The sequence below is a fragment of the Oncorhynchus clarkii genome, chromosome 19, assembly GCF_045791955.1.
Source record: "Oncorhynchus clarkii lewisi isolate Uvic-CL-2024 chromosome 19, UVic_Ocla_1.0, whole genome shotgun sequence".
In the NCBI taxonomy this organism is placed as follows: Eukaryota; Metazoa; Chordata; class Actinopteri; order Salmoniformes; family Salmonidae; genus Oncorhynchus; species Oncorhynchus clarkii.
The window spans coordinates 56,536,962-56,554,186 of record NC_092165.1 but is presented as its reverse complement, the minus strand read 5'-3'; the positions used below and the strand labels follow the sequence as shown (position 1 = coordinate 56,554,186).

General features: G+C 42.9%; 1 protein-coding gene across 1 annotated transcript in view; it reads left to right on the top strand.

The window, feature by feature from the left end:
• The window catches only part of LOC139374360 (brain-enriched guanylate kinase-associated protein-like), a 43,338-nt gene extending 26,547 nt beyond the window's left edge, over positions 1 to 16,791 (top strand). Inside the window, exons 4-6 of the mRNA XM_071115398.1 lie at positions 9,133 to 9,240; positions 9,961 to 10,044; positions 14,314 to 16,791. Of these exons, the coding sequence (XP_070971499.1) occupies positions 9,133 to 9,240; positions 9,961 to 10,044; positions 14,314 to 15,891 (1,770 nt within the window). The 3' untranslated portion in view covers positions 15,892 to 16,791. The remainder of the gene's footprint in view (positions 1 to 9,132; positions 9,241 to 9,960; positions 10,045 to 14,313) is intronic.
• Positions 16,792 to 17,225: the final 434 nt, after the last annotated feature.

Below are 17,225 nucleotides of genomic sequence, written 5' to 3'. Positions count from 1 at the left end.
TCAAATTGTTGTGGTTGCAGGTTCACCTGCCTGATCTAAAGCCTATTATTTTGGGGTGCTGCCATAGGCCACCAAATGCTCAACAGTCAGTATTTAAATAATGTGTGTGAAATGCTTGATAGTATATGTGATGTAAACAGAGAGGTCTACTTTCTAGCTGTCCGCTCAAGAGGAAGCTTCTCACTGTAACCAGTGCCTGTAATCTGGACCAGGTTGTTAATCAACCTACAGTTAAAGTCAGAAGTTTACATACACCTTAGCCAAATACATTTAAACTCAGTTTTTCACAATTCCTGACAATCAGTTTTCATTTCTTTCATCACATTCCCAGTGGGTCAGATGTTTACATACACTCAATTAGTATTTGGTAGCATTGCCTTTAAATTGTTTACCTTGGGTCAAAAGTTTCAGGGAGCCTTCCACAACCTTCCCACAATAAATTAATTTTGGCCCATTCCTCCTGAGAGAGCTGGTGTAACTGAGTCAGGTTTGTAGGCCTCCTTGCACGCACACTCTTTTTCAGTTCTGCCCACACATTTTCTATAGGATTGAGGTCAGGGCTTTGTGATGGACACTCCAATACCTTGACTTTGTTGTCTTTAAGCCATTTTGCGACGGCTTTGTAAGTATGCTTGTGGTCAATGTCAATTTGGAAGACCCATTTGCGACCAAGATTTAACTTCCTGACTGATGTCTTGAGATGTTGCTTCAGTATATCCACATAATTTTCCTGCTTCATGATGCCATCTATTTTGTGAAGTGCACCAGTCCCTCCTGCAGCAAAGCACCCCCACAACATGATGCTGCCACCCCCGTGCTTCACGGTTGGAATGATGTTCTTCAGCTTGCAAGCCTCCCCCTTTCTCCTCCAAACATAACAATGGTCATTATGGCCAAACAGTTATATTTTTGTTTCATCAGAGGACATTTCTCAAAAAAGTAAAATCTTTGTCCCCATGTGCAGTTGCAAACTGTAGTCTGGCTTTTTTTTGTTGGTTTTGGAGCAGTGGCTTCTTCCTTGCTGAGCGGCCTTTCAGGTAATGTTGACATAGGACTGGTTTTAGAGTGGCTATAGAAACTTTTGTACCTGTTTCCTCCAGCATCATCACAAGGTCCTTTGCTGTTGTTCTGGGATTGATTTGCACTTTTCGCACCAAAGTACATTCATCTCTAGGAGACAGAATCATCTCCTTCCTGAGCGGTAGGACGGCTGCGTGGTCCCATGGTGTTTATACTTGCGTACTATTGTTTGTACAGATGAACGTAGTACCTTCAGGCATTTGGAAATTGCTCCCAAGGATGAACCACACTTGTGGAGGTCTACAATTTTTTGTCTGATCTCTTGGCTGATTTCTTTTGATTTTCCCATGATGTCAAGCAAAGGGGCACAGCGTTTGAAGTTAGGCCTTGAAATACATTCACAGGTACACCTCCAATTGACTCAAATCATGTCAATTAGCCTATGAGAAGCTTCTAAAGCCATGACAACATTTTCTGGAATTTTCCAAGCTGTTTAAAGGCACAGTCAATTTAGTGCATGTAAACCTCTGACCCACTGGAATTGTGATACAGTGAATTATAAGTGAAATAATCTGTCTGTTAACAATTGTTGGAAAAATCCCTTCTGTCGTGCACAAAGTAGATGTCCTAACCGACTTGCTAAAACTATAGATTGTTAACAAGAAATTTGTGGAGTGGTTGAAAAACTAGTTTTAATGACTCCAACCTAAGTGTATGTCAACTTCCGACTTCAACTGTACCAGGTTGTTTACAAACACTACAGGAACAAGATCATCCATGTGTATTGATCACATTTCTACTAATACTGTAAAACTTTGTTCTAAACCTGTATCTGTACCCATTGGATACAGTGATCACAATATAGTGGCTATATCCAGGAAAGACAAAGTTCCCAAAAATATTTTTCTGTGACTCGTATGGGGATGATGTTAAACGTATTTGTTGGTCTGATGCTAGTAATAAGGAGCATCTAGACACTGCACTTTGTGAATTTATGATATTGCTTCTTTCAATTATTGATAGACATGCACCTGTTAATAAACTGGCTGTTAGAACTGTTAAGGCTCCATGGATTGATGAGGAATTGAACAATTGTATGGCTGCACATCTTACTGCAAATTGAGAAATGATGTGACAACAAAAAGAAAAAGAAACTGTATTATGACATCAACCAACATCAATGATATTTAGAATGAGGGAAAAACCATTTTGGAGTACTTTAAATGAAATTATGGGCAGAAAGACAAATTTAACTCCATCGTTCATGGAATCAGACGGCTTATTTTAATCATTACTTAATTGGCAAAGTGGACAAACTTAGGCAGGAAATGTCAACAACGAATAATGAGCGATCATATTAATGCATAAAAATTAAATTAAATTAAAGATAGGCATTATAAGTCTGAATTTTGTAAAGTTAGTGTGGGAAAGGTGGATAAATTGATATCGATCAATAATGACGAACCTGGCATTGACAACTTAGATGGAAAGCTACTGAGGATGGTAGCTGACTCTATAGCTACTCCTCTCTATCATATCTTTAATCTGAGCCTGGAGGAAAGTGTTTGTCCTCAGGCCTGGAGGGAAGCCAGGAAGTCATTCCGCTACCCAAAGCGGCCTTTACTGATTTTAACAGCAGACCTATTCACTTGCTAACAGCTCTTAGCAAACTGTTGGAAAAAATGTGATTAACCAAATACAATGCTATTTCTCGATAAACAAATTAACAACAGACTTTCATCATGCTTATAGAGAAGGGCACTCAACATGTACTGCACTGACACATATGACTGATGATTGGTTGAAATAAATTGATAATAAGAGGATGGTGAGAGCTGTACTGTTAGATTTCAATGCAGCCTTTGAAATTATTGACCATAACCCGTTATTGAGAGAAATTACACTACCGGTCAAAAGTTTTAGAACACCTACTCATTCAAGGGTTTTTCTTTATTTGTACTATTTTCTACATTGTAGAATAATAGTGAAGACTTCAAAACTATGAAATAACACATATGGAATCATGTAGTAACCAAAGAAGTGTTAAACAAATCAAAATATATGTTAAATTTTAGATTCTTCAAAATGTCCACCCTTTTTCTTGATGACAGCTTTGCACATGCTTGATTGGAGTCCACCTGTGGTGAATTCAATTGATCGGACATGATAAGGAAAGGCACACACCTGTCTATATAAGGTCACACAGTTGACAGTGCATATCAGAGCAAAAACCAAGTCATAAGGTTGAAGGAATTGTACGTAGAGCTCCGAGACAGGATTGTGTCAAGGCACAGATCTGAGGAAGGTTACCTATTTATTTATGCAACATTGAAGGTCCCCAAGAACAAAGTGGCCTCAATCATTCTTAAATGGAAGAAGTTTGGAACCACTCTTCTTAGAGCTGACCGCCAGCCGAACTGAGCAATCAGGGGAAAAGGGCCTTGGTCAGGGAGGTGACCAAGATCCCGATGGTCACTCTGACAGAGCTCCAGAGTTCCTCTGTGGAGTTTTGAGAACATTCCAGAAGGACAACCATCTCTGAATCACTGAGTGCCCAGACGGAAGCCACTCCTCAGTAAAAGGCACATGACAACCTGCTTGGAGTTTGCCAAAAAGGCACATAAAGGACTCTCAGATCATGAGAAACAAGATTCTCTGGTCTGATGAAACCAAGATTGAACTCTTTGGCCTGAATGCCAAGCGTCACCTCTGGTGGAAACCTGTCTACAGTGAAGCATGGTGGTGGCAGCGTCATGCTGTGGGGATGTTTTTCAGCTGCAGGGACTGGGAGACTAGTCAGGTTTGAGGCTGAATGGGCAAGAAAAAATATTTAAGTGCCTTTGAACAGGGTATGGTAGTAGGTGCCAGGCGCAACGGTTTGTGTCAAGAACTGCAACGCTGTTGGGTTTTTCATGCTCAGCAGTTTCCCGAAAAGATATCCAGCCAACTTGACACAGCAGTGTTCCAACAGTTGTCTCAAGTTGGCTGGTTGGCTGGTACTCACAAAAAATCATTCTTTAACCTGTCTCTTCTCCTTCATCTACACTGATTGAAGTGGATTTTACAAGTGACTTCATTGGAGTCAATATAGGCCAGCATCCCTGTGGAATGCTTTCGACACCTTGTAAAGTCCATGCCCCGATGGAATTGAGGCTGTTCTGATTAAGGGTGTGTGTGTGTGCTTTCCTAGACCTCGACTAAGCAGGCAGCTCCCGGCCCTACTCACACTGCAGTGGGTGGTTCAGAGACACTTCATCCATAATAACAGTTCTCATCAGTGTGTGTTGCATTTCTGCCTTGCTCACTAGTATGCCAGAAGTGCATGTTTTCTGAGTCACAGATTTCTCAAGGTGCCATTCACTGTGTTCTCATTAGTCAAAGCTTTTCAATGAAAACAAAGCATCATTCTGCTTTGTTCAGCGAAAAAAGTCACATGCTAGTTGAGTTTCCATTGTATTGATGTTGCTACTCGAGGTGCCAAAGATATCAGAGAGGATTTGATGATATGCTGAAATGTTTGACTTGATCTTCTTAAATCATCCCGTTGTTTTTTTCCCCCGATGGAAATATCTCAAACAACTATCAAACTGGACCTAGATAACGATATGAACTTCTTCAAAAATACTGTCTCTCAACCTAAGAATTGAAATTGTGCCAAAAGGGGAAAAGAAAACCTAATGTTCAGTTGAAGCACATCAAACTTTAAATTAAATGGCTTTTATGTCACATAGCCCTCTCCTTTAGGGACTTGTAGATATTTCACAAAATATTTCACCGATTGAGCATTTAAAACTTTAGGGTAGGTGGTTATTTATGAGACGGTTGAAAATCCTTTTTCTTAAGGTTAGAATTTGTATTTTTTTCCACAGAAGCCTACATAACCTTGTGTTTTTCTCTCCCCTTCCCCAACTTGGGGTGGCAGGTAGCCTAGTGGTTAGAGCGTAGAGGCGGCAGGTAGCCTAGTGGTTAGAGCGTAGAGGCGGCAGGTAGCCTAGTGGTTAGAGCATTGGGCCAGTAATCAAAAGGTTGCTAGATCAAACCCCCAACTGACAAGGTAAAAATAGGTTGTTCTGCGCCCTGAAAAAGGCAGTTAACCCACTGTTCCTAGGCCATTATTGTAAATAAGAATTTGTTCTTAACTGACTTGCCTAGTTAAATAAACAAAAAAAGTTTTCTCCCATCCCCCAACTTCAGTGTTTGTTGGCCTGGAGAAGATAGCGGTTCAGTGGAGACAGACAGACAGCCGAAACGGCATAGGGAAATCACAATACCGCAGTCATTCACAAACCAGGTTCTTTCTCACCCAACTCACATTTGTACTTATTATACCCTCTCCTCTCAAAATCATTACAGGAAAACAGAAGGTCTGACAGAAGTCAGACCTTGTTTATCTTACTATTCCATTAGAATTTTACATCATACGGCGAGAGGAATCAATATCTGTTGGGTTTGTGCAAAACAGGGTACCATTTTGATTTGAAAGGTTGTCATGGAAACCACTTCGCCCAATCCTGCGGCAGTGGTTGGATGGGAAGGTGAGGGGAAATGTCTAATTGCCCTGTGCTCTGACCCTAATAACAGTCAGTCACAATTCGTGTCAATGTGACCTTCGGCATCATTATATTGTACAGTAGGAAATGGAGCAGGACACGACTCAATCTAGGAGTAATTCTCGCTTCATTGTCACCCACGGAGCGTTCTATTCAGCAGAGAGGACAAAATGTAACCTTGGTCATTACAAATTGTTTGGTTGTTACCTTAGTCTATACAGAGCCAATCTGGATGTAGATACAATAGCAATTTACGAGTGAGGTTGGTGTTATCTATTCTCATCATGTTTCCTCATCTCACGGTTTACGCAAGGAACGGCTGACTCAGGTTTGATTAAAATGACGGTGCATGAGCCATTTGTCAATCTGATGTCAAGAGATAAAAGTTTTCATTGTTCCCTTGGGAGTGTAATATATAAATAAATCCACTGAAAAACACAGTTTAGCAACAAATTGACAAGAATATCACAAGTGAGGGAGATAGATTACATCTGCATGTCAGAATACAATCTTTCGATATTCATCTATAAACCCAGTAGTATTCTGGATTTGTCATATATGGGGGATTCCAAGGCAGTGGGAGTGGAAAGTATTTTGGGGTATCAGGTTGTTTTGGCAACTTTCACAAAAAAAACTTAATTGGGAGGAAGGATGTTTGAAAAGCTTTTAAGATTTGTATGACAAATCAATTTTGAGAAAATCGTGATGAAAGTGGACATTTTAGGCCCTTTTTAGATACAGTACATGCCTCCTGTAAGACCATATGATCTTTGAACTGTACATGAAACAGACAACATCTTGGTGTCCAGAGTCCTTATAGTGTGCTCTAAAATATGGACTATGTCTTGATTATTAAATACAATTTCCCACATTAATTTATTACATTCAGGATACATTCAGTAACATGCTAAGGATATTCTTGGGAAATTTGGGGTAGATGGAACACAAGACAATAAAATGACAAGGGTTTGAGTGAGAGGTCTAACTGGAGTCTCCAAGTGGTCACACAACTCTCCAAAGTGTGCACAGTTTCTGTGTAATTTCAATGCAATTTTATGACTCAAAGAAGAGTCTTCAACTGTAAGGTGCTATTTTTTCTTAGCTGTGCCATTGAGGAACTAGAGCAAGCACACTTGAAATGTGTAATTTTTTTGTCTCATCAACAATGTCTAATATTTTAGACATTGTTCGTAACAATATACTCTTCAAATACGTCAGAGTGGGCCCTCTGGTACTTTTAAATGATATGACACATTTTATATGGAAATTGACATTACTGGTCATTATCTGGTAAAAGATAATACAAAGAAAAAAACAATGCATTTCTGTTCAAAATGTTGTATCAGGACTGCCCGAATGTACCTCATTTGTTTATTAATAACTTTTCATGATCAGAATTGTGCACTCTCCTCAAACAATCGCTTGGTATTCTTTCACTGTAATAGCTACTGTAAATTGGACAGTGCAGTTAGATTAACAAGAATTTAAGCTTTCTGCCAATATCTTGTTACTTACAACCTCACGCTAATTACATTAGCCTACGTTAGCTCAACCGTGCCGTGGACGGGACACAGATCCTGAAGAAGTTTTAAACTCTTAGAGGTTAATGTGAAAATGTGTATTTTAGAATCTAGACATATGTTAGAGCACACGATAAGGAGGATAATGACACCAAGATGTTGTCTGTATCATGTACGGTTCACAGATCATAGGGTCATACAGGAGGCAGGTATAGGTCTAAAAAGGGCCTACAATTGCCCTTTTTTTCTCAAAAATACAGTAGTATTTTCAATTTTATTTGTGGAGTGTCTTTGTTAGAATTATGAAACCGAATGCATTTGTTTGGAACACGGTAACTGCTCCTTTTTAAAACAAAAAAAAAATCGAAATAAATACCCCAACCACCAAGACGCACGGTCAAGACACATGTTCAAATTATGAAAACATCAGTAGCCTAAACAACATTATAAGCGCCAAGTGGTCTTGATAAATAGTGAAACTTAGCACGAAATCAATAACGGCATTATGATGAATATACAGTGGGTATAGAAAGTCAAAATGTAATTTGTTGCCTAACAGCCTGAAATGAAAACACATAAAATTATTATTTTTCCGGCATTATATACACACAGCCCGCCCTGTTCTTCATTCACAATTGGTGATTACATAATAAGGCTTCCATCACTCATCAACTCACCCATTCTCCCCATTCATTTATTTAATCTGTTGCTTTACAGTGCCTTAGGAAAGTATTCAGACCCCTTGACTTTTTACACATTTTGATACGTTACAGGCTTATTCTAATGGATTTTTAAAATATCCTAAGCAATCTACACAATCTACACAATCTACCCATAATGACAAAGTGATAAACAATTTTGTAGAAATGTTTTTAAATGTATTAAAAGTAAAGAAATACAGTGGGGCAAAAAAGTATTTAGTCAGCCACCAATTGTGCAAGTTCTCCCACTTAAAAGATGAGAGAGGCCTGTAATTTTCATCATAGGTACACTTCAACTATGACAGACAAAATGAGAAGAAGAAAAAAATCCAGAAAATCACATTGTAGGATTTTTTATGAATTTATGATTACAATGTGGAACGTCATAGGAATGAATGAGACTGCCAAAGACCATCCAGAGTGAAATATGATTACAATGTGGAACGTCATAGGAATGAATGAGACTGCCAAAGACCATACAGAGTGAAATATGATTACAATGTGGAACGTCATAGGAATGAATGAGACCGCCAAAGACCATCCAGAGTGAAATATGATTACAATGTGGAACGTCATAGGAATGAATGAGACCGCCAAAGACCATCCAGAGTGAAATATGATTACAATGTGGAACGTCATAGGAATGAATGAGACTGCCAAAGACCATCCAGAGTGAAATATGATTACAATGTGGAACGTCATAGGAATGAATGAGACTGCCAAAGCAACATCCCAGAGCTGATTAATAAGAGGCTTACAGAATGGATTTGGATATCAATACCAACCTATTGCTCAAACTGACATTAATTGACTTGTATTTAATTTATCTCCCACCCCTGAATTTCAAAACAATTATGACTATTGTGCGTCGGGGACTTGATGATGCATCTTTTGTCAAATCCTGCCACACAACAGGATGTTGAAAATGATTGGGTGAGGGGAGAAAGCATCTAGTAACCATTCATTGTTTGAGGCTAAATCACAGGAAATACTAAGGTGTCAGGTTTCGGGGTAAAAAATGACAGTCGCTGCAATCGCAATTACAAGAAGCTTTAATTTCTCAGGACTCCAAGATTGCTACTTTCTCTCACCCTGGCAGCGTAATTGATTTGATATGGGCACTGGCCAATGTAATCTTCCTTTAATTACGACCTGCTACTGGCAGAGAAAGAGCGTGAACCCCTGACTGACTGCTCTCCACCTCTTCTCTCATTCGTTTTCTCCTGCTTTCCTTTGACTTTCTCTTCCTCTCCTTTCACTTCCCCTTCTCCCTCTTCTTGGTCTCTCAATTCCTAATTTCCTCTCTTTCTCTCCTCTTTCCACCTCTCCTCTGTGATTTAGTCCCAGCACCATGAGGATGAGAAAAGAGCGCTGAGTCGAGAGATTATCGTCCTCAACAATCACCTCATGGAGGCCAAGATCACCATTGAAAAGCTCAGAGAGGACAATGTGAGTATATAGCCAGCCATTGCGCAAAATCCTTACTTCATGAGTTTTTGAAGGGATTCACTGAAAAAAACTAAACACCCAATTAGACCAAAGCCTGGTGATGGCCTTGCCTACCATGCCAACTCTAACATTAACATAAAAATCTCAGTACATTTTCATCATCACAACTTCTTCATTCTTTAAATTGCTAGAGTAAGATGTACAGTAGTGACCCTCAAATCAATAGGGGCCTGATCAGAAAAACTAGCACAATTTTTCTCTGGGCGGATGAATTTGTTCGGTAATTGATAGTGTGTTCGTTCCTTTGATTGTGTTCTCCCTAAGTGGAGGCTTGCCTTGTGAGACCCTCAACTTTAAATGGAAGTCAACTTTTGGGTTGTCACAAGAGACTCGAGGGCGAAGAACAGATAAAGACTAGTAGTCAATTTGTAATATAATTTTTGAGGACACAATTCTTTGTTTGTCGAGCATTGGTGTGTACGCGAATGCCACACGCTGAAATTAGTGTTTGGTCCCATTCTACTCTGATGTACAAATACCATGAAATTACATGGAATTTACATTTATTTGTACATTTAATATAACTGCAAAGCAATTATTGTAGTAACCCATTTTAAATAGATTTAGGTCACTTACTCCCATTACAATTAATACTGTTCTTAAGTTTGCATGGCACCCCAACCTATGACTAAACAACAGTGTCTATCTTTCCCATGCCAGGACCTGTACAGAAAGGACTGTAACCTGGCAGCACAGCTCCTACAGTGCTCCAAGTCACACCACAGAGCCCACAAGCTATCTGAGGTGAGTTCTGATCTGCTGTACACTCACTCACTGCTAACAAACAGCCCCGTCTCAAATGCTGTTCTGTCAGGCTCTTGATGGCCACTTAATTCTCACCCTGTTGATTTGACCATACAACTGAGCACAACAGAGGACAAACTGTCTCCAACAACATCTAGTCCACACAAAGGGGAAGTAAGAAGTGAAGCATGAGCGAAAATCCTCATCAATTCTCTTAGAAATGCCTCACAGACATGGGACGATTTCTTCAACGTAATGTCAAGCATATATGGGCCAAGTAGCAAAGCTGCTACGGAATGAAATTGAAGGAGTTACTGAAATACAGTAAGATAACAGGGACCACAGAGGTTGTTATCGATTGACACATTCAGCTGTCAATAATAACACTCATATTTTCATACTGAAATAACAGTGATTGTTTTTTGAAAGCACATCCCTCTGAGTCAACTGAAAGTGAGACGCAGCAGTAGTAATGAATGTCAATGACCAATTCTCGGAGCATTGACGAATCTGTTAAAAAATGCAGCGGTGAATATAGCTGAGCGCGATCAAAGGGATGCTGCATGATTCTCATTGGAACTTAACTCTGCTAATTACCAGCCAGATAAATTGATCGGTGTGCAGATGAGCCCCTCAGGAAAGCTGCTGAACACGGCATGTTGGAGGCGCTAGTTAACCCTGCGGTCTCACCTGCTTCCCCACTCAATTCTCAATGGGGTAGGCAGGCTGCTAAAAATACAGCTGAAATGGGAAGTTTACATACACTTGGAGTGATTCAAACTAGTTTACATTTCAAGGCCTACCTTCATATTCTTTGCTTGACATCATAGGAAAATCAAAAGAAATCAGCCAAGACCTCAGGAAAGAAATGGTAGACCTCCACAAGTATGGTTCATCCTTGGGAGCAATTTCCAAACACCTGAAGAAACCATGTTCATCTGTACAAACGATAGTACGCAAGTATAAACACCATGGGACCACGCAGCCGTCATACCGCTCAGGAAGGAGACGCTTTCTGTCTCCTAGAGATGAACGTACTTTGGTGCGAAAAGTGCAAATCAATCCCAGAACAACAGCAAAGGACACTTGTGAAAATGCTGGAGGAAACAGGTTCAAAAGTATCTATATCCACAGTAAAACAAGTCCTATATATCGACATAACCTGAAAGGTTGCTCAGCAAGGAAGAAGCCACTGCTCCTAAACCGCCATAAAAAACAGACTACGGTTATGTTTGAAGGAAAAAGGGAGAGGCTTGCAAGCCGAAGAACACCATCCCAACGGTGAAGCACAGGGGTGGCAGGATCATGTTGTGGGGGTGCTTTGCTGCAGGAGGACTGATGTACTTCACAAAATAGATGGCATCAATAGGATGAAAAATTATGTGGATATATTGAAGCAACATCTCAAGACATCAGTCAGGAAGTTAAAGCTTGGTCGCAAATGGGTCTTCCAAATGGACAATGACCCCAAGCATACTTACAAAGTTGTGGCAAAATTTGTGGGCAGAACTGAAAAAGCGTGTGCGAGCATGGAGGCCTACAAACCTGACTCAGTTACAAAATCACCCAACTTATTGTGGGAAGCTTGTGGAAGGCTACCCAAAACGTTTGACCCAAGGTAAACAATTTAAAGGCAATCCTACCAAATACTAATTGAGTGTATGTTAACATCTGACCCACAGGGAATGTGATGAAAGAAATAAAAGCTGAAATAAATCATTCTCTCTACTATTATTCTGACATTTCACATTCTTAAAATAAAGTGGTGATCCTAACTGACCAAAGACAGGTACATTTTACTATGATTAAATGTTAGGAATCGTGAAAAACTGAGTTTAAATATATTTGGCAAAGGTGTACGTAAACCTCTGACTTCAACAGTTGCTCCGTAGTTTTAAAACAACAATGTTATTTTTCTGCCTAGCGTCTATTGTCTTTTTCTCTCTTGTTTTTAACCTGTAGCTCTATGTTTGATAATGGAGAGACGAAAGGGAAGGGAAGCGGCAGGAGACACAGAGAGCAGGGAGAAGAGACAGAGGGAGCGGGGGAAAGGAGACACAGAGAGCGGGGGAGAGGAGACACAGCGAGTGGGGGAGAGGAGACACAGAGAGCGGTGGAGAGGAGACACAGAGAGTGGGGGAGAGGAGACACAGAGAGCGGGGGAGAGGAGACACAGAGAGCGGGGGAGAGGAGACACAGAGCGGGGGAGAAGAGACAGAGAGTGGGGGAGAGGAGACACAAAGAGCAGGGGGAGAGGAGACAGAGAGATCGGGGGAGAGGAGACACAGAGAGCAGGGGGAGAGGAGACAGAGAGTGGGGGAGAGGAGACACAGCGAGCATGGGAGAGGAGACACAGAGAGTGGGGGAAGAGAAGAGAGACACCCCCCCACAGAAACAATTTCCATTTCTCCCTGACCCCCAATGCTGTAATTAACTCAAGAGAAAATTAGAATGAAGACCAGCCTAAACTTTTGTTCTTCTTGTGGCTCTCCAGTGAATACAAGGGGAGTTCTATGTAATGTTAGCAGAGGAGACAGTTGCATGTAATGTTAGCAGAGGCGACAGTCAGATGTAATGTTAGCAGAGGGGACAGTCAGATGTAATGTTAGCAGAGGGGACAGTCGGATGTAATGTTAGCAGAGGGGACAGTCGTATGCACTGTTAGCAGAGGGGACAGTCGGATGTAATGTTAGCAGAGGGGACAGTCGTATGTACTGTTAGCAGAGGGGACAGTCGTATGCACTGTTAGCAGAGGGGACAGTCGTATGCACTGTTAGCAGAGGGGACAGTCGGATGTAATGTTAGCAGAGGGGACAGTCGGATGTACTGTTAGCAGAGGGGACAGTCGGATGTACTGTTAGCAGAGGGGACAGTCGTATGTACTGTTAGCAGAGGGGACAGTCGTATTCACTGTTAGCAGAGGGGACAGTCGGATGTAATGTTAGCAGAGGGGACAGTTGCATGTAATGTTAGCAGAGGGGACAGTCAGATGTAATGTTAGCAGAGGGGACAGTCATACAAACTGTTAGCAGAGGGGACAGTCGGATGTAATGTTAGCAGAGGGGACAGTCGGATGTAATGTTAGCAGAGGGGACAGTCGTATGCACTGTTAGCAGAGGGGACAGTCGGATGTAATGTTAGCAGAGGGGACAGTCGGATGTAATGTTAGCAGAGGGGACAGTCGTATGCACTGTTAGCAGAGGGGACAGTCGTATGCAATGTTAGCAGAGGGGACAGTCGTATGCACTGTTAGCAGAGGGGACAGTCGTATGTACTGTTAGCAGAGGGGACAGCCGTACGTACTGTTAGCAGAGGGGACAGTCGTACATACTGTTAGCAGAGGGGACAGTCGTACGTACTGTTAGTAGAGGGGACAGTTGCATGTAATGTTAGCAGAGGGGACAGTCAGATGTAATGTTAGCAGAGGGGACAGTCAGATGTAATGTTAGCAGAGGGGACAGTCAGATGTAATGTTAGCAGAGGGGACAGCCGTACGTACTGTTAGCAGAGGGGACAGTCGTTCGTACTGTTAGCAGAGGGGACAGTTGCATGTAATGTTCTCAGAGGGGGAGTTGTGTGTGTGTGTGTTTTCACACGCGCGTGTGTGTGTAACTGTGTGTGTGTGTGTGTGTGTGTGTGTGTGTGTGTGTGTGTGTGTGTGTGTGTGTGTGTGTGTAACTGTGTGTGTGCGTGTGCGTGTGCGTGTGTGTGTGTGTGTGTGTGTGTGTGTGTGTGTGTGTGTGTGTGTGTGTGTGTGTGTGTGTGTATTGATGTACCTGTGTCCATGCTGGTGGATGTAACCTAAAACTCAGCGAAGCTCCTAAATAAAGCCCAGGAGTGGAGGGGTTGTGAAAGTCCCACCGGGTCTCCGAGCTGGACTGAGTAAACACATGAGAATAAATTACTTCTCTAAACTCAAACTCTAGATTGGAGCCTAGGGAACAGCGTTGATAAAACAGCTGTGCGGATGTGGCGAGCTTTCCATAACGACGAGTTTGTGAATATGTATGGGGAGATATGATAGTGGTTGTCAGACAGCATGGTCAATTAAGGAATATTTCGTTGGTCGATAAAGATTTGCTGGAAAAATCTTTAAAACATTACTTTGTTAGAGTAGTAAGTCCTCCTTTCTGTTATTTATTGCTGTAATTTCTGAATCAACTTCTCTTCAATGAACTCCCATTTATTCATGTTTGTCTATCCATGTCTTTCTCCTTTCTATCGTTTAATATTTCTCCTCAACGCCCCTTTCTACTTCTCTCTCTCCAGCTGCCCATTGACTTCCAGGAGCGGGTGAGCTCCCACATGGAGAAGCAAGGCCGGGGCGTCACCATGGCGCTGTGCCACTCACCCTACTCCGACGCTGTGCCCACCGCCGTCATCGCCAAGGTGCTAGAGAAGCCGGAGCCGGGCAGCAGCTGCCCCAACACCAGTTCGCCCAGCCCCCAGCCATTGGAGGATGAGGGCCATGACCATAACTTTGTGCCCACTAGCGCGGGCGGCGGCACCGAAAGCCTCCGGCGCCGCACAGCTTACCGCACATCGGACCTGTACTGCAGCGACACAGCCCTCTACTGCCCCGAGCGCTGGCAGGAGCGCAGACAGAGCGTGGATGTCCATGCCCGCCCCATGGGTCTCCTCCTCCAGTCCCAGAACTCCACAGACTCCAACCCCGAGGAGGAAGCCTTCCAATCGGGTAATTTCTCCCATCACGGGGCCCACTCCTTCCATGGAGAGTTTGCCGCGGGCTCCTTGAGGGCCTCTAGCTCCTACTCCAGCTTCAGCCAGGCATCGGAAGACGAGAAGGGCGGGGAAGGCTGCGGCGGTGGCCCCAGTAGCACCATGTCCTCCTCCCACCATGGGCTCTACATGGACTGGCGGGATGGAGGTTACGGCGAGCGAAAGAGCACCTCATCCTATGAGAAGGACAGCCCTCCTGGCCACAGCGTCTTCCCCAAATCCCACAGCTTCCAGCACATGGCAATGCCGCCTTCCCCCAGCCCTGCGAAAGGTGGCGGTGGCTCTTCACCGGCATACGTATGCACAGCATCCTGCGGCTACAGTGAGCCCTACCACTCGCCGCTCATCGCATCGTCACACAGTGTGGGCTCAGCCCAAGGAGGAGGACCCCGGGGTGTGGAGCGTTCCGATAGTCAGGCCAGCATGGTCAGCATGGGTGTCCCCACCGAGGAGGAACTGACTGGACGCTGGAGGCAGCTGAGTGTAGAGGACATCAACTCGTACTCCTTCAACCGCAACCCTGGCCGTGTGTCTCCCTACAGCTTCTCCGAGCAGCACTTTGCCATGGGCCCGGCCAAGATTAAACTGGGGCCTCTCTACAGCAGCTTCCATGAGGGGGACGACAACGTCTTCCTCCACAGCCATGTGCTGGACCAGTGCTTGGCTGCTGCCGCCAGTGGTGGCCTCTCACCCAGCCCCAGTCCCAGTCCCAAACACCCCAGCCTGGGCCTGCGGGGCAAGCCGGACAATCCCCCACCCCTGTACAGAGCCAAGGTAGACAGCCAGGACTCAGAGTGCAGCCTGCAGTTCCTCTCAGGGAGCCTTAAGGATAAGGAGAGCGGGGATGCTGGAGCGGCAGGGGGGAGCATGAACAAGGAATACGTGGACGTGAGCCCCAACAGCTCAGCTGAGTCCTTACACCACCAAAGCTCTCTGGAAGCCTCCAGTCTGCAGCACTGCCAGAGGGAGAGAATGAGGCCCAGCCCTAGCCCGGCACTTCCCAAAAAGAGTTCTCAACAATACCAAAAATTTGGAAGCACAGGAACAGGACTGAGCAGGAAGGACAGTCTGACCAAGGCCCAGCTGTACGGCACCCTCCTGAATTGAACCGCTCGGTAACACTTTACTTGGACCTGACAGGTATAATGCATTATGATGCGGTTATATTGCATTGTAAGACTTGTCATAAGCACATATGACCACCCTTAGAAATTCTTAATATTATCTCAATGACTAGAGGATAGCAATTTTGAAAATGTGTTTCATAAAAGGACATAACAAACTGTAAACCTTGTAATAAGACATGAAAGCTCATACGTGCTTACAACAAGTAATGAAGCATTATACCTGCCGGCTTCAAGTAGTGTAACCAACAGCTTCTCCTCTTATGCATGATGATTGTGTAGGTCTCCATGTTTCCGGTGGCAAACACACAGTTGGTGTGGATGTGAGATGTTCTTGTAATCCGGCGAAGGCACGTTTCAAGCTGTATGAGAAGCTATACAGCTGTTGTTGTTGTGTTGGCTGTTTGTTTATGTCATGATACGGTGTAGTTATCAGAGATAACAGCCACTAGATTTCCGTACCGTTTCTTACAGTATATCATCCCTTAGTCTCTCAGACAGCCATTCAGCAAGCTCAGAGCTATTTTGTGGAAGGCTCATAAGTCAAATTATCCCTTAACCTTAACAATGACAGCATTGAGGCAGTAACTACTGTACATGCACTATTAGCATTTGAAGTATGTCAGTAAAACATGCCATTTAGTACCAAGCACATTGGTATCCTTTAGTACCAAGCATAACGCGTCCCAATCATTTGGGCAACAGACTGACTATTAGAACTTCATTAGCATGGCATAACACCAACTAAAGGCTATCCATTATGTATATGATGTCCTGCTTCCAAGGCCTCATTTTCTCATCGACAAACTGCATGTTAATTATGCATATATGAATGGACTGGTTCTTCTAGGCAGAAAGTCATGGATATCTCCTGAACATTAGAGAGGCACTACAGAAATAAATGTTTTTTTACTCTCACTCAATTAGCATATTGATACTTAGGAGGAACACGTCTGAAAAATAAATTCGGTGTGTATTGGAATTAAGAGAAATCAAAGACAAATTTAAAATACATATACTGTCGGTAACACAATATCAAAGACATTGTAAATACAACAACTGTAAAGTTGGTGGCGCAGTATGGGGTATTTTCCTGCCGATAATACTAACAATATAAAGGAATATATTTACAATATGATTGGCAGGAATGTACCCCCACAGAGCAGACATTGACAAGAGATAAATGATTTAAAAAGTTGCACAGCAGGTTGTCCAATATTCCATGTATCCAGGCTAGTGTTACTCTGTATGAATATTACATGTAGGAATTTGGCCCAAAGCACCCAACGTTTTAATGCCCAAATTGGAAAAAAAAGC